General features: G+C 34.5%; 1 protein-coding gene across 5 annotated transcripts in view; it reads left to right on the top strand.

Annotated features, from left to right (window-relative positions):
- ROBO1 (roundabout guidance receptor 1) overlaps window positions 1-25446 on the top strand; it is a 1123873-nt gene that overhangs the window by 597254 nt on the left and 501173 nt on the right. For 4 of the 5 annotated variants that reach the window (XM_078452893.2, XM_078452898.2, XM_078452894.2 and 1 more), the window contains exon 3: window positions 20381-20464. The exons of the other annotated variant lie outside the window; for it this stretch is intronic. In XM_078452893.2, coding sequence (XP_078309019.1) covers window positions 20381-20464 — 84 coding nt within the window. The remainder of the gene's footprint in view (window positions 1-20380; window positions 20465-25446) is intronic. 5 annotated transcript variants of the gene reach the window in all.

Raw genomic sequence — 25446 nt, 5'->3', positions numbered from 1 at the left:
CAGATAGTAAATCACAGATCCAGGAAGCCCAGAAAACACCAAGCAGAATAAATGCAAAAGCAAAAACCAAAACAAAAAAACAAACAAAAAACTACACCTAGGCATATTATATTCAAACAACAGAAAATTAAAGATAAAAAAAAATCTTAAAAGTAGTCAAAGGGGAAAAATGCCTTTCCTCTAGAGAAGCAAATATAAGAATTACATCTGAGTTCTCTCAGGAATCATGTAAGCAAGAAGACAGCGGAGTGAAATATTTAAAGTGTTGAGAGATTTTTTAAAATCCAACAAAAACCTAGAATTCTGTCCCCTAAAAACTATCCTTCCAAAGTGAAGGAGAAATAAAGATTTTCTTAGACAAACAAAAATTGAGAAAATCTGTAGCCAGTAGGTCTGCCTTGCAAGAAATATAAAAGAAAGTTCTTCAGAGAGAAGGAAGATTATATAGGTCAGAAACTCTGATTTATATAAAGAAGGCAAACGGACTAGGGAAGGAATAAGTAAAAGTAAAATAAAAACTAAGCTTTATTTCTCCTAATCTTAACTGATGTAACAGATAACAATTTATTCAAAATAATATCAGTAACGGGCGCCTGACTGACTCAGTAGGTAGAGCATGTGACTCTTGATCTCTGGGTTGTGAATTCAAGCCCCACATTGAATGTAGATATTACTTAAAATTAAATCTTTAAAAATATTTGTAAATTATAATAACAGTAATAATATCAGATTATTTACATATATATGTATACATATGTGTATGTATATACATATACATATATATACATATATATATATGACTGTATATAAGTGAAAGAATGCCAGCAATGATATAAGTAACAGGAAGGAACAATTAGAAATATATTGTTATTATAATGTTCTTGTACAGCCTGTGAAGCAGTATAGTATTATTTGAAAAACGGACTTAAACTTCACTCATATGAGGACTTTAAGAGACAAAACAGATGAACATAAGGGAAGGGAAACAAAAATAATATAAAAACAGGGAGGGGGGGGCGCCTGGGTGGCGCAGTCGGTTAAGCGTCCGACTTCAGCCAGGTCACGATCTCACGGTCCGTGAGTTCGAGCCCCGCGTCAGGCTCTGGGCTGATGGCTCGGAGCCTGGAGCCTGTTTCCGATTCTGTGTCTCCCTCTCTCTCTGCCCCTCCCCCGTTCATGCTCTGTCTCTCTCTGTCCCAAAAATAAATTAAAAAAAAAAAAAAAAACAGGGAGGGGGACAAAACAGAAGAGACTCATAAATATGGAGAACAGACTGAGGCTTACTGGAGGGGTTGTGGGAGGGGGGATGGGCTAAATGGGTAAGGGGCATTAAGGATTCTACTCCTGAAATCATTGTTGCACTATATGCTAACTAATTTGGATGTAAATTTTAAAAAATAAAAAATAAGTGGTTGGCCCACCAGAACATAAAAAAAAACGGACTTAAATTAGTTATAAATACATAATGCAAAGTGTAGAGTAACCATTAAGAATAATTTTTTTTTAAAAAAGGAGTAAAACTGATATAGAATAAAGAGAGAAAATGGAATCATATAAACTTCTCCATTAAAACCAGAAAACAATAGCAAAACAGGCTATCATAAAGATATTAAATGATAAAATGCATTTTGTGCCTGCTTCATAATGGGATATTAGAGAATTAGGGAAATTGGCAAATTGTTTGGACTCTAATTTAAATCTAGAGTTTGTAATAAGTGTGATATAATTATCCAGAACCAATGGTATTCTGGAAAATGGGTTAACAGGTGGCTCCCTGGGGAAAAGACTTTTTGACTGAGCATGTTTGTTGATGGCCATGGTGTAAATATTCCCACCATGGACAATTTCAAGGCACCGGCATGAATATGGAGTTGAGAACAGATGTGAACAGTTGACTCCAGTGGAACCAGTTTATGAGACTGCACACATCACTGTCTAAACACATCATTGATTTTGCTGCTCTGAGCACTTTCTTTCTAAACTTATGTTCATGATGTGTCTGAACTTGAGTTATTGATGCTATCAACATTATCCAGCTGTTTAAATCAACCATTATTACTAGACAGTGTATTTTAAGAATTCAGTATTTTAGTGAATGCTTTTTAGGAATGGGTGTCAGTGGTAAAAACTGATTTTTCTGCTCTCACTTGGGTTCTTCTTTCATTCAGTGGTGATTTTAGATAGCTTCAGGCTTTAACTAACTTACTTTATGTTTACTAATCCATTGGACTTATGCATGAATACTCACAAATAGAAAATATATATATCAGCTAAAATTAACCATGGAGCTCAATTCAGAAACCAGTGTGGTCCATTTCTTAAATAATAACCTGAGTCGTTTTGTTCTGTTCTGTTCTTCTCATGGCATACTGGTTTAGACTTTGCCTTGCATCCAGACTTACTCTTTTTCTTTTAATTTCTAAATAGCCATTTGTTACAACTTTGGAGCCCCTTCACCTTTGTGATGCCATCTGATCACATTTGCAGCTTTTGCATGTCTTTTGTGCTTCTTTTATTTTTGTCTTCCTGTAAAGACAGATAGCTTTCTAGAAATGGCCCATATGACCCTCAAAGAAGAGGTAGGAATCAGGGGATAATGACAGTGACCTACATAAATGAACAGTGGGAATATGACAGTGGCGAAGGAAGAGAAATAGAAACAAGAAAAAGCTATTTCTCAAATTCTGTAATCAAAATTCTTGACAAATTTTCAACGTTTTTTTTCTCTTCTTAGTAAAAGGGACCTCTGAAAATAACCAATGGAAAAAACTTGAAGTTCAAAAAAAAAAGAAAAATTCTAAAATAAAAATACAGTTTAAGAAAATGACACTAACTGAAGCCCTTTTTGAAATTCCCTTTTAAACTCAATGCCTACAGAGATAAATAAAGATAATTTAAGGGCATCAATAACAAATGGAAAACGAATCTCATATTCAGTTTCACATTGGTTAAATGTTGTATATAAAACTAAGCACCAAAAAGAATCAATAGAGTCATTAACTGTCTCACCCACTGGGTATGATAAATGATAGATTAGCTTAAATGTGATCAAACTCTTTTTTCTCTCCACTTAAAGGAAAAGCACTTTTCTGTTCAAGGACCACTTAATTGAATGGTGCTGGCTGGTCTCCCTAACACCCAATTTCCTAAAGTCATTTGAAGTATGGGATTACTTAACTTAAATTCTAAGCAACTAATTTCAGCCTGGGACAACAGCTGTGTATGGAATATAGCTGCCTTGCAAAGATCACCTAAATATACTATTGGATATCTTCAGCCTCTTTGATCTCTTAAAAGTGATTCATTTACTGAAAAGAAAATTCACGTGTTCAGTTTATGTTTCTTTTTTCATGAACAAATAGCCAGTTTCGTGGGCATACATCCTGTTTTTTGCGAGACAGAAAGTGTATTCTGAATTTTGTGATTGGCAAAGTATATGTCTCAAGCAGGCATAATGGGAAATTTAAGACAAAGTAAAATCAGCTTTCAAATATTAGCTGAACCTATTATTATCTGTTGCCTACATTCAATTTAAGTTGCCTTGTGACAGATGATATACAGATGTCCCCTCTAAAAAATGAAAAATTATAATCTAAACCCAAATTAATAGTGTTATTTTTACTTGCTATTTGAAAAGTAAATTCAGGACAAAGCTGCTATGCAGGTATCTTAATTTTAATCAGGGATACATGGACATATATATATACACACACACACACACACATATACATACATATACATATATCTATATACATATACATATGCTGGTTTTTGTGGATATATAAACATTTATTTGCATTTCTTTCAAAAACCAATTCTTACATTTCTTCCTACATTTTTGAAATATCTATTACACTATGTTAATGTATAACTAAAGCAATTATTGAAAAATTATTTTCACCGTTTCCTTTTGCCTAGAGCAATCTGTCTTCTGCCTGAATTTAAGGGCTCTTCATTTCTTTTTCTCCCATTGAATAATCAGAATGTACTAAGATCTACATTAACTTTTACAGATACTTTATACTGGACATTTTCATCTATTTCTTTTGATATTCTTCTTTTTATTCCTTCCATTACTCTTCATAATTTTTTCTGTGTTTCCAATTTTGATTGTAATCCTATAAAGCATACATTAAATTCTGTAAAGCCCCAAATTGCGATGCAAGAAAATCATAATCATAATCATATCATAATTTCTGATAATAAGATATCTGCACACTTCATCCAGGCCTAGGATATATATACATATATGTGTGTAGATGTATACACACACATATACTGTTTCTATTTCTGGAATTCTATGTTTAGCTCTACAACTGTAAAATAAACATATTTTATTCTGCAGTTATGACAAGAAATGACAAGAAATCAATGTATTTCATAGTATTAATGGGCTCTATTTTTATGGACCATTTCCTTTTCTTAAAGTTTTCAGTGGTTTATTCTTCTCTATTTTTATTCCTATGGGATCTACCCTTGATGCCTTAAACATCCATTCACAGGCTACTCCTGAAATGTAGCTAATGACAAGTGGGCCTTAAGGGGTTGGGGGTGGGGGAGCGACAATTCTAAGCTATGGGATATTATTGCCTTTGTACATTTAATATTGCTTTTTATTGGTATAAGTTTTTATTATTTTATAAATAAATAAATAAATAATGTTTTATTATTATAAATGTTTATAGTTTTATAAATGAAATAGTCCATGAACATTTCTGAGGCAATTTATTTAACTAGCCTCTTCTTTCTTTACCTTTAAAATGAACTTATCCATTTGAAGTATTCTCAAAGGTTTATTAGGAAGTTGAGCATGACGCACTATCTCTGATTTCTTACCAATTAAATGATCTCTAATTGCATCATCTGTAGTAGAATTACGCACATATCTTTATCTCAGTCATTGTTCATTTCGTTCAAGGAACACCATGAGGGTGATCATTTTATTTTATTTCATTTCATTTTACTGTGCTTTATTTCATTTTATTTAACTCTTAGGGAAATAATGCCAGTGTGGCCTGAACTTTATCTCCTAAACTGTCAAAGTTTATCACATAAAAGGCTGTTGTTTAAATTCAGGGTAATCCACTGTCTGTCCCCCATCAATATTCTTTCAGTCTCTTTCACAGAAATTGATCAGGTGAGTTGGGCAACACTTTTTTGTTCTTACATCATCTTTTATGGTGGTAACATGACAAACCACTTATTAATTGACATAAGATTTGTTATAAAATCTTATAACATGATTTTTCAAGTATGGTAGACCTACTCATTTCAAATGGGTAGCTTTAGTTTGATAAGTAATTCAACATTCCTTATCATTTTCATATAAAACATTAAAACAATACAGTTTTTTAATGGGATGCATATTTATATGTTGTATTTCTGGAATCAGGAAACTTCATTCAACTCTTATTGGTTCCATAAGTGTAAAAGTTAGAGACCACAAATGATTTTTATTTATTTATGAAGACTACCTATTGCCCTTATATTTCCTTTTTTGGTGAATTTCCTGAGATTGTTGTTGTTGTCGTCCTTGTCAATGTGACTTTACCTATGACTTTCAATAATTGATTTTTTTTAAATACCAGCAACTCGTTATTACAGTTTCACAATAACAAACCCAACCAGCTTGGTCATTTTTCAGTAAGTTGATATAATAACACCATTTTTTAACAGTATGTGAAAATATCTATGATGTATGAAAGCAACAAGGCTTTTTGATAACATAATTTTATATAGACAGTTTTGTTAGGGCTTTTATCTACAATTACATATTAGCTTAGGATGTAAATCTTTTGGTTGAATGACATCGTCCTAAACATGCTTTATCCCAAACTGCATAATAAACTACAAGGTATTATTTTTTCCCTTTGAACATAGACTTCTATACACAGTGACAATGTAACAAATTTATGTCTTGTGATATTTTTTAATATATTTAAATGACTTTTATTTGGCTATTGATTGATCGGTTGTCCCTCTCAATAGAAAAGGGAACCAAAAGATTATTCCGCATTTCCTTTGTTCTTAATATCAGTTATATCTTTTCCTTTTAATGTAAGAAGAATAAATTATATTATTAAATGTTAAAAAGCCTATAAAACTAAGTTTCAATGCTTTTAAAGGATCTACAAAGCTGTAATATTACTTATCTTTCTTGATCTCAGATTAGGTTCACATAGTCATTCCTTCTATTATAATTGCATACATAGAAAGAAAGTAAGGAAAGGTGAGGAAGGAGAGGAAGAAAGAGGGGATGAAGAAAAGGAAGAAACTAGAGGAGAGGGAAGAGGAGAGGAAGAGAGGGCAGTGGAAGGGAAGGGAAGGGCAGGGGGGAGGGGAGAGAGTCTGGATGAGAGAGGGAGGGAAAAAAAAGGACTCTCAGAACTTTAATTTTAACTTAATCCTAATGCCACTGAGACTTTTATTCTTTGTGAATACATGCATGCCTTTTAAGACTGATAGGCTGATTGTGCAGCTGCAATGGATAACAGTTTGGTAGTTTCCGAAAAAAACTAAATGTTAATTACCATATGGCCCAGCAATTGCACTCCTGGGCATCTGTTTTGGAGAAATGAAAATTAATGTTTATGCTAAAACCTGTACACAAGTGTTTAAAACGGCTCTATTCATAGTAGGCAAAAACTGGAAATAAACAAGATATACCTCAGCTGATCAGTGGTTAAATAAACTATTATAGTCATACCATGGAATACTACACAGCAATTAAAAGGAACGAGCTCTTGACACACATGACAACCTGGATGAATCGTTACAGAATTACGCTGATTGAAGTCATTCTCAGAAGGTTACATACTGTATGATTTCATTTGTGGAACAATTTTTAAGTGATAAAATTCTAGATATGGAGAACAGATTAGTGGTTGCCAAAGGATAAGGATGGGGTGGGAGAGAGAAAGATGGGTATGGTTAGAAGAAATCCACATGAAGGACTTTATAGTGATAGAGATGCTTTGTATCTTGTCAGTATCATTGTCAATATCCAGTTTGTGACCATCGCCCTACAATTTAGCAAGACATTATCACTGGGAGTAACTAGGTAAAAGATACAATAGATCTTACTACATTATTTCTTAAAACTAAATGCGAACATGCAATTATCTCAAAATAAAAAGTTTAATTTAAAAATATTTACTGAACATAAAATTAGAGCCTCCAAACTTCTCGTACTCTACCAACAAAGGCAGTAAAGCTGTAAGTCTTTACAGTGGGAGTCAGGATGACATTTATTGTGACTTAATAGCCTCCTGAACACAATATTTTCATGAGAAGACTATATAACATATCTCTTAATGGCATAGTAAATTAAGTACAAATGTGATTGATGGAAAGTTTGACAATATCTTTATTTTCAAACTACAAAATACAATATGGCTGCTGTCATTTTTATAATGACCAGTGAATTACCTATATTGTGTGATTACTTTGGCATATTATCCATTTTGTGTATTTCTCATCTACTATGATGTTTTATACCTACTTGTTTTGCCAGAATTATGTACCATTAAAGAGACTTTGTTTTCTCCTAGGAAGTACACAATTTTAAGTAAGCAATTTTATAACCAATGGAAGAATTCTATTTACTGGCAATTTTGGTTACCACGTGGTAGACTGCCAGGTGATTTTTATAATCATATTTAAGCATTGAAACACATGTACCAAATACGAAATTTTAACATTAATATTAATAGTGAGTCTTACTCTTCAAAAATCTAAGAATAAATGTACATATTTTTAGATGTCTGATTTCTTTACATTAATTTACTACTAATGTAAGGTTGACCATACATTTGTTAAATATGGATTGTGAATCTTAGGGACATTTCTGATTGCCCTATTATGGTTTTAAAGTTTATGTTGAAGCCTTAGGACACATTTTCAAATGCCAAATATTGCAGATGACAGATGACAGAGATTTTCCTCTATTTTTCTTTTTCTCCATCAGCAAGAGTTAAACTATTTATTTATGATTTCTGTAATATTTCCCTAAGGTATTTATGCATAGTTACCATAATTCTGACAATATATAAAGCTCAGCAGATTTTTATTCCCTATCTATGCACCTCAGTTCCCTTTCCCATTTTGCAGGGAAATGTGTTTCTTTAAAAATTCTGGCCTCTATTAAAAAATGGTCACAAAAGCCTGACGGAAACAGTATTGGTGATTATATTAAGCTTTCCAGCCATTTCCCATAGGTGTGTGGACCGAAAGTAACCCACACACGAGTTGCATCACTGGAAACAAAAATCGAGTGTTTGCTACTCACTGAGGCTATCTCCTCTCTTTATGGAAAGTTTTAAGCTTGAAGAGGTGAAATGAAGCAATACTGCAGAGGCCACTAAATCTACATACGAGCATATTTCCACATGTACAAACAAATGTACTATGAATTGAATTATCAAACACTGCAGAAGGAAGAAATTCATTGGTGCAGTATCTTCAGATTTGAATGTGAATGTGCAGTATGGTTTCTGGAAAGCATTTCTACTTTTAGAAGATCATATGATTTAATAAACAAGATCATAATTCATTATATCTTCCTTCTGAGCCAAACAGATAATCTCACCAATCAGAAAGTCACTAATCACTTGACTTCTAGCAAGATGGGAAAAGAACTGAGGATTGCCTCCTACTGTGTTTTAGACTAGTAATGAATGGACTTCGTCATGAGCCAAGAGCATTTGTGTCCAGAAAATATTCTTTCATAATGAACTCTCCCCACTTTCACTTGAATATGAATAATTATATAAATAACCTAATATCTTCTTTTTAAACCTAATGTCTTTCTTAATTCTTTTTAATGTTTATTTTTGAGACAGAGACAGACAGATAGAGAGTGCAAGGGGGAGGAGCAGAGAGAGAGAGGGAGACACAGAATCTGAAGCAGGCTCCAGGCTCTGAGCTGTCAGCACAGAGCCTGATGCAGGGCTCAAACTCAGGACTGGTAGATCATGACCTGAATTGAAGTCCGACGCTTAACCGACTGAGCCACCCAGTAGCCCCAGTAACCGAATATCTTTTCAAGTATTTGGGATTGTTTGTGTTGTTTATTATTGAGCACTCTCAATAATACATGAGATATGTGTGGATATACATACACACATTCCTTTAAAATAGCTACTTTTATTGTCCTAGGTGTCAAGAATTTACACTAATTTACAATAAGAATGTCTCGTTTGGGAACAACATTCGTAAGTGAAACATCATGTCATTGTAAAAGTGCTGGTAAGAATGAAAGCTGGCAGAGTGTCCCATTAATAAAACACAAATGCAAATCAAAATACTGTAATATGGTAATACTGGTGCGTAAAAAACACAAAGGTCAGGGCCCGCAAAGTAAAACAGAAAAAAGAAAACGGTATATATGTTATTATAGTATATATAATTATCGATAGAGTAGATGTAATGTGTGTGTGATTGACTGCCCACAATGACAGCAAGGAAAGGGATGCTGTTTGAAAGTGCAGTTTGACATTATAAAATGGAAATGTGGAATGGCCCTGGGGTAAATAAACAAAAGCAATAGAAGGGCCAAGTGCCACCTGACGTGTTCAGCAATGCCCTACGCTGGCACCGTCCCTGCTCTCTGCGTGGATTTGCTTCACTGAAACCTCTTGAGGCACAAGGAGGGCTACAAACAGCCTTCCTCTAAGGAGGAAGTGGGGGAGGGACGCAAGGAAAATATCAACTAGGAATAAAAAAATAAAAATAAATAAAAGAAAAAGAAAGAAAGAAAGAGAAAGAAAGAAAGAGAAAGAAAGAAAGAAAGCAAAAGAAAAAGAAAAAGAAAAAGAAAGAAAACCACTGTGGCCACTCTCACACTGAGGGGAAATCAATGGAGGCGGATGAATGGGGGGTAAGCCTGCACATTCTCCCCAGTCCGCGATTGGACACAGCTAATCCCTGTGACCTTTGAGAAAGCTGAAGGCATAAAATGACCCTAATAATCAAAAGCACGATTAGAATGAAGAGCGCGAAACCGTGACTGTGGTTAGAAAAAGCAGACAATGAAGAGACTATAGAGGAAATTTGTCTCTTTAGCAGTGGAGTGAATGCCGCCTTAGAGATGTCCGTAATGGTTGCAGACGATGGCAGCCAGGACTTGCGGGACACTTGCGAGGGAGGCGGGGTGGGGAGGAACTGGCGGTGACCACGTGACTCGGACCCAATTTGCAGAGGCCTCAGACTTCCCCACCTTTCTCCAGGGCCCGGGGTAGTTTCTGCCCCTCTACTGGAAACAGTAAAAGAAAGGCAGAGGTCGAACCGGCATTGCACATGAAGTGGAGGTGGGGCAGGGGAGGGCGGGCTTTACACCAAGAGTGAAGAAATCTGTAATTTCAATATCAGGTGTTGTGTTTTTTGTTTTTTGTTTTTTTTTCAAGAAATAAAATTGAGTAAATCCATCCTTGTCCGCACAAACCAGACAATTAGGAAAACTAAAGTCTGCAGTTCAAGGACTTTGCCATGAGGATAAAATTGCCTGCGTGGAAATACTTACAGAATGATTTAGTGGGGAATTCTGCTCAATTGGGTTCTGAAGAATTGCAATGGAAAGACATAATGTAACTTGGCTAGACAGAAATGAAGTTTTCAAAATCCCTTTCGCTCTTGTATTTGATACCTTCTTCACCCTCTCTTATATAAACTCCAAATTGGGGTATAAAACAGAAACAGAATGTGTTTTTTCTCCTTTTCAAGAGGCAAATGCATAGAACTTTTTTCATTAAGAATTATTAAATGATCTTTTTAAAGTTGCTTTCTAATTTGGATTAATTATAATATTAGCCAACATTTACTGGCTTATTAGTCTCCTGGGACTGTACTGAGGTCTTTACAAATATTTGCTTATTGAGACTGTTAAAAACTGAGAACAAACTGAGGGTTGATGGGGGGTGGGAGGGAGGGTAGGGTGGGTGATGGGTATTGAGGAGGGCACCTTTTGGGAAGAGCACTGGGTGTTGTATGGAAACCAATTTGACAGTAAATTTCATATATTAAAAAATAAAAAAAACACAAATGTTTGCTTATTGAAACTTCATTATACTCTTGTGAAATAGATACTATTATTCCACATTTTGTAGATGAAGAAATGGAGACAAACGATAAAAAAAGATAAATAAAATAACTTGTCTAAAGTCACAGAGTTAGCTACTGGCTTTTAAACATTATGCTATATTAAATATGTAAATAAATAGTACACCCTTAGTTGTAGTAATTACAAAATGCTAAGTAGGTTATTTGATAATTCGAATTTAACAAATCATGTGGATCTTACTTGAATATCATTTAATATGTTAACTAGCAGTAGTGACTGGAAACATGCTTTATTAACATACCTGGGAGGACATGGTAATAAATACATACATTCTGTGATGAGAAAAATAGCACTGGTTAAAGGATTAGGAGGCCTGAGGTTTTATTCAGAATCTCAAATGGGATCATCATAACCCCAAACCAGATTTCTCCCTCTACGGAAGAATGATCCTGTTTCTTTTTGATCCCCCAACATCAGTTTAGAGCTATGGAAGAAGTACTCCATTAATTCGGTTATTACTATTGTGCTATTTCTGTCCTTTAAAATGTGAGATGTATCTGTTCATACAATTAGTGCAGCCAGGGGCACCACCTGTTAACTAACTTCAAGCCCCATTTAATTAGCCTGTGTTGAAGTTACCGTATGCTTTGACTGGAAGGGAGTGGAACAGTAACAGATGCTAAGCACAATGAAAGAAAAGCGGTTGAATACCAGGGCAAAGTGGGTGGAGACAATAACACAAAAGTCAGCAGACGGAGAGAGCCAGAAATACTAGTAAAATGGACCGGAAATTAACTCTCACAGATAAAGTTCAAGGGAGCAAATCTCTGCAGATTAAATTCCATCCCACCAAGGTATCTGTCACATCGGCTGTTATTGAAGGTTTGATCTGAGCATTCTGAATAAATGCAGAATTCAACTGGACAATTGGCTTAGTTGCTAATTATATAAAGGAATAGTCACTTTATATATAAAGGAATAATAGTCACTTATTATTTCCATGAAAAACTTTGACTTTCTTAGACCAAACATGCAGGCATCAAATTAAAAAAACATGTTGTCATGATGAAGCATAATTTTCCCAATTATTTTAAGAGCTCTACTTTGTCAGTGTTTCTACTAGAAGAGATCTGGAAACAAAAGGTTTTAAAATTATGAGCATTTCTCCATCAATAGAATGATTTCCATGCAGAAGACACTTTATCTTGTTTTGTCAAATTAAGTTGAATTTAAATGAGTTAAAAGCTTCTTCTGTGACATTTGCATTCTTCTGAGTTACAGGCTTATCCATTAATGTGTTTACCTTCCTAACATTCATTCAGTAGTATATTTTATGTTAATATATATACATACATATATATGTTAATATAATATATATCTATTTCTTTGTTTTTTAATGTTTTTGTTTAGGTCTCTATTATTTAATCAGATTGTATCAGCCTGGTATAACTGGATGTACCCCATATTAGCTCAAACAAAATCATATTTGTTAATTTCCATGTAGCTATTTTTCCTTTTTTTCACAATTACAACATTTTTTTTTTTTTCAAATTCAAACATAGGATGTAGTATTGGCAAATCTTAATTCCAAATTTGTGTTGCATTACTTCAGTTTTAAGAGCAGCCTTGCAGAAAAATGCATTTCATTCTTTCAAATCAAGAGATACCTATACTTATATCTGTATATCTATATTTGAAATATTCAAATCAGAGAGAAGTCATAGAACTAAAATACAGTTTACCTACCTGGCAATATTTAAATACCATTCTTGTTTTTTTGTAGTATGACTTCTTTTGGTTTTACAGCTTATCACTATTTATTACGCTTTCCTTTATATCCAGTTTATCATGGGGGGGGGATATTTATGAATCATCTCTTTTTAACATACAAGAAAGAAAAATTTCACTAGTAAACCCCTCACATGATTTAAGTTAAGCAAGATTTTATTTCCTTCAGTATATTTACTTGGGGACTGATGGAGAGAGAAACAGTATTTTATCAGCAGTAATAACTTGCCATAATGTCATTTTGAATTAGACTTATAATTTTAGATAGATATGTACCTAACATGTCTAATGACAATGATTATAATTTTAGATAGATAAGTTTGTAATAAAGTCCCAAATAAGGAAATAATTGATATTCATTGATTGAGAAAAGTTACCTCCTTTTTAAACTCTTGACTCCAGCAAAAATATGCCTCAACGTTTCATTCAGTCATTTAACAAATATGTGTTGATTAGCTAGCTACTCTGTGCTTAGCACTGTGCTAGAATTGGGCATATGAAGATGAGTAAGACATACTCCAGTTCTAAGTTTCCTTAAGCTTATACCAAAAGGAAAATCTTTATTGTTGAAGAATAACTTTTAAAAAGTAATTGTCCAAAAGATCTGAATTTATCTTAATTTTATTTAATCAGTAGTTCAATCCCCAAGTCTACATTTTTAAAATTATCTGGGAAAGCTTTATGTAATAATGAATCCCTATTTTAATAATATTTTATTGTGTATTTCTAGCTTAAATACATCTGGCTGTGTTATTAACTAGAGTATATGTTTTATATTGTTTGTAAAAGGAGACAGTGAAGAATCCATGGGTACTATGCTTAACAGAGCTCAGGAATACATTTGTGAAATTATCCAATCTTATTGTTCAGCAATTGCAAAGGAATCGCTAGTCTGGTGTACCGTTGCTTATATAATATTAAAATCCCATCCAGTTCCTAGAATTGGATTGATGAGTAAAGAGAGGCCATGGACACAGTGAAAAGAGGAGGTGTTTTGGAGTCAGAAATCATTTGGAATCAAATTGCAAATCCACTCTTTACTAGTCGCATGACAGAGGCAAAATAATTTCTCTGAGCTTCCATTTCAGCATCTCTAAAATGGGAATGTTGATGATGCAGATAATGATGGTAACTGTGATCATGATAGAACCATAAGAACTGCATGAGAAAATAGATGTGCATAAAAAGAATATAGTTTATATTTTAAAAAACTAAAGCATTATGTAAATATTCGTTATCATTATTATAATCGGTACAGTTTTTCTTTATTTTTACTTTTATTTATTTTTTACTTTTATTTATATTTACTTTTATTTTATTTATTACTTCTCTTTATTAATATAGGATTCATTCAGTTTTCTAATCTCCTAAACTAGAAAATGGGAAACAGCATTAACAAATATGTTGAGATCACTGTATGAAATCTACTTTTTCATTTCATTTCATTTCATTTCATTTCATTTCATTTCAAGGAAGCAATCTTGATTTTTCCTTATAATAGCAAAACTGGAAATAGTTGTAACGCATTGGTTTCTGTTACCATATTGCTACTTAAAAGAAATAGGTGTTTTATTCATCATTTTGTAGCACAATTTTAGATCTTGATAATATTATATTTAATGTTCTATAGCATATATCTTTCTGAAAAAGTCATTCAGTCCTCATTGTAAATGAATTTTTTATTTACTTTGTTCTCTGAATTCTTTTGAGTAGTAGGTACTACCTACAAGAGCATACTGATTTCTTTTTCCTCCCCATCTCTGTTGACATAACTGCTATTTCTCCCCTTATTTCCAGTTCAAAAGAATGGGGCAAGTAATATTGTATATATATATATGATTAAAGCATAAGTTTGAGTTTTAACTTTAATTGGATCTTGTAAAATTTTGACACAAATACAAAGCTTCACAAACATAATTTTTGTACTTAATTCTGCAATTCATTGCCTGGGTTTCTAATTAAATGTTTTCAGTACTCCATTTAAAGTACCCATTGCCTGCATTCCTCTTGATTAGTAGGAAAGAATCAATGAGAATTGATCCAATTTGTAGAACACAATTCTCATATTGATAGTAGTTTATATTCATTTGCTTTTCCCTAATCTTTTATTAATGGTCATCTTCAAAATGTCAATTAATGCCAAAACCCTGCACAGTGATAATGCAAATCTATAAAGAAACCAGCTTGACACTTTACAGTAGGGCAGAAGGAAGACGCTATTATTTTTAACATAATATTTTACATAGCTTAATATGACAGAAAGAAATGATAAAGATTAAAACTCTACTCTTTCGATGGTGAATTTCAAACCCAATTTAAAAATTAAAAATAAATAAATGAAATTGAATTTAAACAGCAGAGTTTTCTCTCAGACCTTTACATTTCCACAATGTAATACTGACTATCATAGCATGATGAACAATTTAGAGAAATGTGGGTTGAATGGTAGTACAAATATGGGTATCAATGCCATTTTAATTATATCACCAATGAAAGTGAAGCATCATTGCATGAATTTCTGCTGCCGCACACTGTAGCGAAAGCTTTATACCACTCAGTCTTCAATTACCATCCTCTAAACTTTTTTGAATGTTTTTCATAACAGAACGAACAACTGTTAATATTATATCATATTTGCTTTGGTCCTGTCGATATATGTTTTCTGAGCCATTTGAAAGTAAGTTCAAAATAATTCATCCATCAATTATCCTATACGTGCATGCTAAGGGACATATATTTTCTTCTTCTGTAGATTTAAGTTGGGTCTTAAGTCTCGATTAAGTTCAGGGCAAGTATTGTTAGTGTGGATGCTTCATAGGTGGTGCTGTATATTCTATCACACAATTAGCTTCCCATTCTTATTTACTCAGCATTGGTGATACTAACTTTGATTACTGAGTTCAAGTGGTGACTGCCAGATATAACCATTATAAAAGTTTATTTTCTCCTCTGCAGTTAGCAAATAATCTCTGGGGTGATACTTTGACACTGTGAAATATGCTGTCTCCTACTATTTTTCACCTGATAGATTTAGTGCTTATTGATGGTGATTATATGAATGATTTTATCAGAGGTTGCAATACAATGTTTTTTCCAATTCAGAGTTTCCATTATAATTTGATATAGGGGTTGGGGAAATCTCAATAAAAGCAGTATTATACAGATTAACAAATTTCAAATTTACAAGTAATTTACCATTAAACAAAGTTGTATCACCTTTAATAAATTGTTGTATTTAAGGATAAAGTTTCCCAAAAGACATAATTTCCCTCGTAAAGGAAGTTATATATCCTTATTCCTTTTTGTCATTGTTGTCACTTTTATTAAAGCTGCAAAAGACCATTACAAGATGGCCCACTCATACATTATATGTCCTATATAAATAATATGTATATTATATGGTTATGCATAATTCTATATAAAATTTTACATATTATAGGTTTAAGTTGGCATAGAACTACCTCCAAAAAGGATTTAAAAAATAAAAATAAATCATGTAGAAAAATTCATAACAATAGGCCTGTGGACTAAGAGTTCAGTGTTTTTGCTTTTTATTTTTAAATGTTTTTTTTTTATTACTTATTTTGAGAGAGAGAGAAAGACAGCAAGCAAGAAAGCACTTGAGAGGGGGAAGGTAAGAGACAGAGGGGCAGAGTACGAGAAAGAGAATCCCAAGCAGGCTCCACACTCCACCTTTGGCTCAATCCCTTGACCATGACACCATGACCTGAGCCGAAATCAAGATTTGGACACTTAACTGACTGAGCCACCCAAGCACCCGAGTTCAGTTTTAACCCCAGATACTAACATCCCATTGAATTGTAAAATACTAAATATAATACAGTGATGACTTCCTTCCTGTAGATAGGAAATATAGGAAAAGAGTAGGCGGAAGGAAAAGAGGATGCGTTCAGCGTTTAGTGAGAGAAGGTGTGAGGTTTCTTGGAATCCTCATAAAGTCAAATAAGCAGTAGACATGAGATTTGGTCATTTAGGCATCCAATTAAGAAATGTGGAAGTTACATCATCTTATTAAAAAGAAAAAGAAAGAACAAACAGTTTTAGTCATAAGCCTCAATGAAGCATGTTGAAGAACAAAAGGGTGAATCTGGAGCCCTATGAAACACAAGCATTTAAGGAGGGCTGGGAAGGAAACAGGCCTTCATAGATGAAATATTAGTTCTTTTGAGCCCACCAGGTTACTACTAGAATTAGAATCTAGAAAACATCTTTTTTTTAAAAAAAATTGAACATAAAACAAAACACTTAATTGTGAAATTGGAATTGCTCGCCTTAAAAGCACTAAAGGCCAAATGACCACTAAATTCAGAAGAATCTGAATATTGACGGAACATCTAGTAAAGGTCCATCTGACATACTTCCAACCATGACTGTCTACGATTTTATGATTTAAGACTTCCTTTTATATTGCAAAGATGTTTTATATGCCTTTACAGATACTGGATATACAGGGAATACATTAGCATTTGAGTTAATTTATAACAAGTCTTTTATATTTTCAAGTTGTTTCAGATTGAGAGTCTATTACTTAAGTGAGATTTGCATTCTTGGTTACCATCTGTTCATTAATTCATTTATTATCTTAAAGGAAAAAAAAACTGTTTAAGCCCATAGAATATTGCAGGCCCAGTGTAAGGTGGTGGGTGTACCAATGTGACGCAGACAGATTACCTGACCCTGGGGAATTCAGTCTAATGGGGGTGTCAGGCACATAGAACCCGGCACCCTTAGTGACAGTGCATTTCTAGATGTTACGGTGGCTTTCATCAGTTGCAGCCACGCCTACATCAATTCAAATCTGGATGGTCCTAAATTCAGACTTGGGGCACAAGAAAGACTTCTTCAGACATTGTAAGCACTAAATAATCTATTGCCTCCTTGTATTCTTTACCGTGGCTCACATAATCAATACTATTCAACAAAACATTTAAATAAATACTTTTTGGGCTCTCTTTAAATTAGTCCTAAAGCTCATGTGCAGTGAGTCAAGTGACTATTTCCTGTTACAATTATCTTTTGACAGGAAGGAGTAGGAAGAAAAATTGAGAGCAGTTAGTAAAAATGACATCTTTTGTTCTATAGGTGTAGCATATTTTTAATTAAAGGCAGTACTGGTTAGATAGAATGTGTTTTATAGATATGGTTAGATTCATTGATTAATGCGAAGTCTGTTCTTTCCTGAGCCTAAGCAGGGGTCAGAAGGGTGATGGGTGGGGACAGGAAAGCAAATTTTAAAAACACTCAGGATAAATTAGACATTGGTGAAAAATCCTACTTTAAACAGATCTATGTATCTCGTTTCAAAGGACAGTGAACTTCCTTTCCTCATCCCTACCCTACTGCTTTTGAACACATGTCCTCAGTTTCAGGGAACATTCAGTAACAAAGGTGCAAAAGTCTTATGATACTGTATATTCAAACTGAGTTCATGCTGTGGATTTGGATAGATTTTTATCTTATTTTTAACAGAGTGATTACAAATGTGTGTATCTACATTCAATAAACTCTTCCATCATAAATTAAAAGTAGCTCTTTCTTTGAAAAACTGTGTTTGCAACTAAAAATAATCAGTCTGTAAAATTAAGGTGACCCTAAACACTTCATATCTTTTAAAACAATATTGTGGGTAAGCAGGGAAGGTGTCCTTAAAAGTCTTTTAATACATTTGAACCAGAACCTTCTATCTATCTTCCTGTATCAACCTCTTTTATTTGGTTAGTTTGCTTGAGTAAGGTTACTTCGTTTATGGCAGAACATTGTGCTAACACTGACACAAAATACACACACACGCACACACAAAAAAAACCTGTTTCCCATTCTCTTTTATTGATGTGACTTAAATCTCTGCCCTAAACAACTAATGCATAGAAATAGGTTACAGGCTGGAGGCGTGGAAAGGAGACCCTTTTCCTGCTATACCACTTCCTGAGTTGACTTTAAGGATAAATAGGACAACAGCTATTGCTGGAAAGGCAAGGATAAATAGAGCAATAACCAGCATTTTTTTCTTTAGTCTGCAGATATCCACACCTTTTTTTTTTCCTTCGTGTTAGCCACATCAGGTTAATTATATGACCCATGAGCTGGAGAGGAAGGGAGACGGGGAGACAGAGTGGATAGATATACTACATGCAAAAAGTCACAAAGTGACCCACGTTAGATTTTATATCCTCTTTTAAAAAATTCTTAATCCTCCCTGAAGAATTGTGTGTAGGACAAAATGTATCAAGCTCGCTGAAAAAACTAGCAGGGACACAGAATTAATAACCCCTGTGATGTTTCTGGAGAGGCATTACCTGCACATACTCGCTGCCTCGTTCATAAGTGACATACTTTCTTCCTCAAGTAAACAGCTGTGCTCCTTCACTGCTCAGACCAAGGAATTCTGTGTAGACGATATTTAAGGTGATGAAAAGCCTGCAGAACACCTCAAGATGAATGACCTATGACGCGACGGTATTCCACTTAGGAGGTACACACTTAGCTTTTATTGTGTCTGTGTCCGCTTATCAGCAATGAAGCTAGATATTCTGCTCATATTTATCTAACACACAAAGATATGATATGTACAGTGACTGAGCACAAGTGAAATTAGTCGTGGTGTCGTTGGGCTTCCGTGTGTATTTATAATGCAACTCAGCTTCTGGATATTAGAACTTTAGTGTCATTTTGCTTGGCCTCGTTTCTAAAATTCTACATTGGAAAATGAACGTGCAGTGTGAAAAGCATAAAAAGTGTTTCTTTCATTCAAGAAAAATCAGAATAGATGAATGAAAATACTTATCTGGATGACTGTAATACAGAATCTCGAGCAATTTGGAATGTTTTAAAATATCCAGCCCCAAACGTCCAAAGTTAAGTGTTGTTTTACTTATGCATTTGTTTCAGTAAATTCATCTCCGTCCTTTAAGATGATAAAGTGTTGCCTTCCGAAGGATGTGATGTTGCACTGCTTTCTTTGCTGTTGCTTAGGAAAAGTATGACATTTTTATAATCCACCCTCTTATTTGACAAGACCCTATTTTTCCCCACACCCTGCCCCCCCCCCACCCATATGAGGTACAGTCCCTTGAGTCTGTAATTGGCAGGAGATGAAGCGATGATGGGGAGTGATCACAGTCAATAGCTTTGATTAACAATAAGGTGGAAAATTAGCAATGCTAGCATTCAGCCACCCTGCCCTGTCCCTCCTCCATATGCTCCCTCAGTCCGTGCTGGCGGCCTCACAGAGGGCAGTCAGAGCCCTCCGCCAGCTTTGAAGTGCAGCAAAGGTGCAGGCAGAGAAGAGAATTAGGGAAATTAAGGAGAAGCAGTAGAAACCGTAAGCCATGATGCTGAGACCTCCGTGCGGCTCAGTGTGCTGCAGGAGGGGCAGGGAGGAAGTGTGCTGTGTGTTGTCCCTGTGTGTTTTTCTGTCACATGTGGATTTACTTGTGTCTGGACATGCTGTGATCGAAATGGCAACTACTGTTACTACTGTGACCCCATCAGCAGCTCTGGTGTTGTTTCCGACAGACCCTGAAGACCTAGAGAGGGGGAACGACAACGGGACGCCCATCCCCACCTCTGATAATGATGACAATTCGCTGGGCTACACAGGTAGAGTGTTTCTTCCCAAATCCTCACCGTCCATGCCTCCTAAAAATGCCTCCACCTCCATCAATCATCAACCACCTGTGTAAAATTATCTACCCATCCCTGCTTCCTGCTAACAACTGCTACAACTTCTTGTCCTCGTTTTCCAGACTTCATTCTTCAGCTGGGAGGTCATATTGCTAAAGTAAATACTTTGGGGAAAAGCAATTTAACTTCAAAACTGCATGCATTTGTGTTGTCGATTTTTAATTTAAAAAAAAAGAGAGAGAGAATACTTAGCAGCCGGAAACTTTGATATTGCTAATTTGTTCAGGCAGATAATATAATATTATCTTAGAGATGTAATATTTGACTACATTGCTATCAAAGAAATAAGACTCTCTGCAAGTAATTGCACTTCAAAATTGTCTGTAATTGTTTGTTTGTTTTGTAGTCTTATAAATAACAGAAAGCAAACTCCTAACAAGTGTAATGCAGTCATAAATACCAACTTATACTCAGGATTGTCTTTGCATGGACTCATTGTTACCTTATCTATGAGCCACTTGTTAAGTAGATGCATGTGCACACCGGCATTAAAGTAAAAATTAACTAATCGAATGCGTTGGAAATAATTCATATTATGAATGGCTAAGAGAGACCGCCTTGGAAATACATAAATGTTTCTTGAAGAATTTGTAAGTATAGCTCTAAATATAATCATGTAAGTTACACATCTGAGACAATTTGACTAAAACTTTAGATAAAGGCAAAGAATAAAATACATCACTTATAGCCCATTAAATCAGATAATGATGTCATAGTGGGCTCGTTGTACTAGCAGCTATTTATTATGGTCTTTTCATTAGTTCTTATTAGCACAGTTCTCCATAGACTGCTAGGTTGTGGGCTATGGATAGAGGTGTGTGTGTGTGTGTGTGTGTGTGTGTGTGTGTGTGTGTGTGCGCGCGCGCGCGCGCGCGCATGCACGCGCACACACGCATGTTGACGTATTTGGAGTTAAAGATAATGAAGAACTCTTCTTATCATTACAGTCTTACGGATGATTGTGTTAGAGACCAATCCAAGAGACATTTTTCACATTGTATAAAATAATAGACTAATCCAATAGGCATTTTCACATCGTATAAAATAATACACTGGTACTTTCCTTGAGAAGCAGCCTCCCTATTTTCATAGAAATAATTTTCTCCAGTAATCTCTCATTTACACAATTGTAGGATTTAAACATTTGGAATAAGTGCTAAAATTAATAAAATCTTTACAAACAATTTAATATTTATTATATTTATTTTAGCCTTATAGATAACTCATTCTGATTTTCTCTTATCTTTCACCGAAGAACTGAGATGAAAGGACAAACAAATCAAAGCCCATTGGTGGTAAGATGGTGAAGAAGCTGGTATGATACTTTCTCAGAAACTTAGCTAGAACAAGGGTTGTAAATGTCACTTCTTAATACCATAAAAGGAAGTTCATACGAGTGAAATGAGGAATCAGAGGCAGTGTTCTTTCTCGTGGGTATTCTCATTTGCCAGTGCATCGTAGTTCTATTCCCTGGTGCTCACCCAGTCTAAACAACTGCATTGTTTAGATACACTAATAGGGTTTGCTCTTTGTCTTTTATGGATTTCCTGAAAATTATATATCTCCAATGCATAAATCACGTTGCAGTGTTGAATTAAGAGAACTTGAATAACAATGCATTTAAGAATAAATTATAACATTTAAATTTTTGTTATATCTATTTATTTTTCCTCCTTACGTTAATCAGTAACCAGATTTCTGCTATTAAACATATCAGATGAATTAAGATGAGATAATAAACTCATAAAATTATCTTTGTATTCTACAAGGGAACTAATTAAAGCAGCACATTTAATGTGATGTGACTGCAAAACAATCTTCGGAATAATTTTGTTCCTGAGACTCTAACTCTTTATGAACTCTGGTATCAAAGGAAGTTCATTCTGTATATTTTGTCTCACTAAATTCTTGATTATTCAGGAACCTTTCTTTCTACTATATGAATTAAACATGCTGTTTGTCTCTTTCACTTGCATATTGACCATTTCTTTGCTCATTAAAACCTCTATTGGAAGCGATAAGAAAAATTAAATAGAAAATAATGCTTTTTGTCTGCTTGATAACAATTATAAAGATCTCAGTTTAGCTCTGAGACTGAAACAATTGTGCAGAGTGTTACCTGAAACTACCAAGAGATTTATTTTATGTGCATTTGTGTGGGTGTGTGTGGGTGTATGTGGGTATGTGTGAGTGTGTTTGTGTGTGTGACTCCCTTTAATCACATAAAATTGAGTTGATAGAATCTTTATATTAGGGGAAACTCAGTTCAGAAGGAAGTGAGAAGGTCTATCTGCTCAGGAACTTTTTTACATACTTAATGTAACTTACCTCTAGTATACCTGGAGTTTAGTAACTCTGAATATAGCAGCAAAAACATTGTCAGAAATAAAATATAAATATTAAGCAATTTAGAGAATATACCATGCAGTTGTCAAATAAGTCACTGATATGACTTAGCTGCAGGATACATTTTTATGAGAGTTAACAAGTAAATACATCAGGTATTATTTGAGGGGTCTGTACACTTTGCAAAGCATCACAAAATGACTGTGAAAATTGTATATGCCAGATGTTTACTTTTTAGTACATGTTGTTTCACTCTGTTGAGCTGACAAGTGAGACTTCTCTCTCTTCCCCTAACATTCATGGGTATAAAGAAGAAAAGCTTCCCAGAGGAATCTGTACAATTGTGGAAAACATTTTTGGGGGAGCATGAAACAGTCCCAAAGGGAAATCACCAGTTCACTAAAATTCATACTCACACTCCCCTCAATTCTCTTTTTTGACCACTATAAAGAGAATAATTTCCACTGTGAGCTAATTTGTCACTGTATCTTCTCAACTGCTCAAACCATTTGAGACCATCACTGTCAAATTGACCCATCAAACTAAAATCCATGGTTCTCAGATCATACACATAAATGAATATTTTTATTAATGATCTAATCAGTGAGTGATAATCTCTTATTAATAGTACTTGCTACTTAAGCCATATACCATACTTACCTAAATGGTATAAGTGATTTAATTGAAAGGTTCAGGGGGAAAAAAATGGTAATATGAAGTTCAGGAGAGAAACACGTACCGATTCCTGTTCTCCTGACCACTTTCAGACACAATATTACAAAGCCGTGTTAAGATTTAAAACATTTTAGTCTCTCTTTTACTGATCAATGAATGCAGAGCAATTTCTAAGGTGGCACAGTGAGGTGCTATTAAAGTGGACTTGTGCATTATTTAGACAAGTAGCCCATTTCCCGTTTAACCAAGAATGTCATAAATATTGGGGATCATTTAACAGTTCACAGTGTATAGCCTTTGTTGCAGGAACAAGTAATATGGGGTTTCAAATCAGCACTTTGTGGGGTCAGACACACATCATTCCAAAGAGGTTGAATAGAAAATAATCAATGATTCTTTTTAAAAGCAATGCCTGAAAACAGTACATTGTTTTTGACTTCTGGAAGTGCATATGGTGTTTCACAAATATGTTGTGAATCACAAAAAAATAATCTGTTTAGGAATATTTAAATGTCCAAAGTATACATATAGTCCATGTAGAGTTTTTCTTAGTGACAAAAAATTTGAAGAGCAGTCTACTGATACATAACAAGTTAGGGAATAAAGCGGGAGCTACTGACTTCCTACCAGCATCCATAACCTTTTTAGAAAGTGCTAATTATTTGTTAGAAAATGTATGAATTTTATTTGTTTTTCTGAGAACCAAAAAAAGTCTATAAATTTTATTTGTAATGTCTGAAATATATTGTTTGTCCCCATTTTCACATTTTATTTTAAAAATAAAACAATCTCCCCCATCTCTATAGGTGTTTTAAGGATTAGACTCCTATATTTATAGTAGTATAATGGAAGAAAACCTTACCACAAATTTAAAATCCTAAAACTGAACAATTATCAGCGTTATGTCAGTACCAATTTAAGTAAAAAATCTAGCCTTGGAAAGTTAGAAACTCCAGAGTAATTTCAAATGGGCATAGTAGAATCTTCTACCCTTCTACCCACTTCTACCCATTCCGAGTAAAGTTTGGTTATAATTCTGTTTAAAAGGAAACAAGATATATTCTGTCTTATTGAAAAAAATATATCTTGGACGCATTAGTGTGTTTGCCCACATGCACTCAAATAGCAACCCCAAAACATATTTTGCCTCATGTTTTAGGATTTGGACAAATAACTGTTCATTGCTAGGGGACATTGATTCTTCTGTCCCTCTGCATTCTTTTTTAAAAAAATTTTTTTTCAACATTTTTTATTTATTTTTGGGACAGAGAGAGACAGAGCATGAACGGGGGAGGGTCAGAGAGAGAGGGAGACACAGAATCGGAAACAGGCTCCAGGCTCCGAGCCATCAGCCCAGAGCCTGACGCGGGGCTCGAACTCACGGACCGCGAGATCGTGACCTGGCTGAAGTCGTACGCTTAACCGACTGCGCCACCCAGGCGCCCCTGCATTCTTAATTATAGAGTTTCACAATTATGATCAAACAAAAATTCCATTTTGGCATGTGCATTTTTAAAAATGTATGCATTGATGCTAATAACCAGCATTTATTATCATTCCATGTATGCAGTGCAATTTTCTCAACACTAATGCTCATTGCCACTTTTCTCAGGAAGGTGCTATTGTTAAAAGCAACAGTGCCTACTGTCTGCCTCAGCATTCTAGAATAGAAATAGTCCCTCATTAACCATACTTTTTTCCAACATTGCAGAGGCCGTTGAGGTGGTGGCTACAAGCTTCATTTGAGCGTGTGGTTAGAAATTGAATAGCTTAACCATGCTCCTATGCAACAGCACAGTTCTGGTCACCAACATTTTAGGGCCCTGCCAATTTTTATCATAGGTCCTTTTTTTTTTTTTTTTTTTTCAACGTTTTTT

This window comes from Panthera onca, chromosome C2, assembly GCF_046562875.1.
Source record: "Panthera onca isolate mPanOnc1 chromosome C2, mPanOnc1 haplotype 2, whole genome shotgun sequence".
NCBI lineage: Eukaryota > Metazoa > Chordata > Mammalia > Carnivora > Felidae > Panthera > Panthera onca.
The sequence above is the reverse complement of the archived record's forward strand: the minus strand, read 5'-3'. Positions and strand labels throughout refer to the sequence as shown.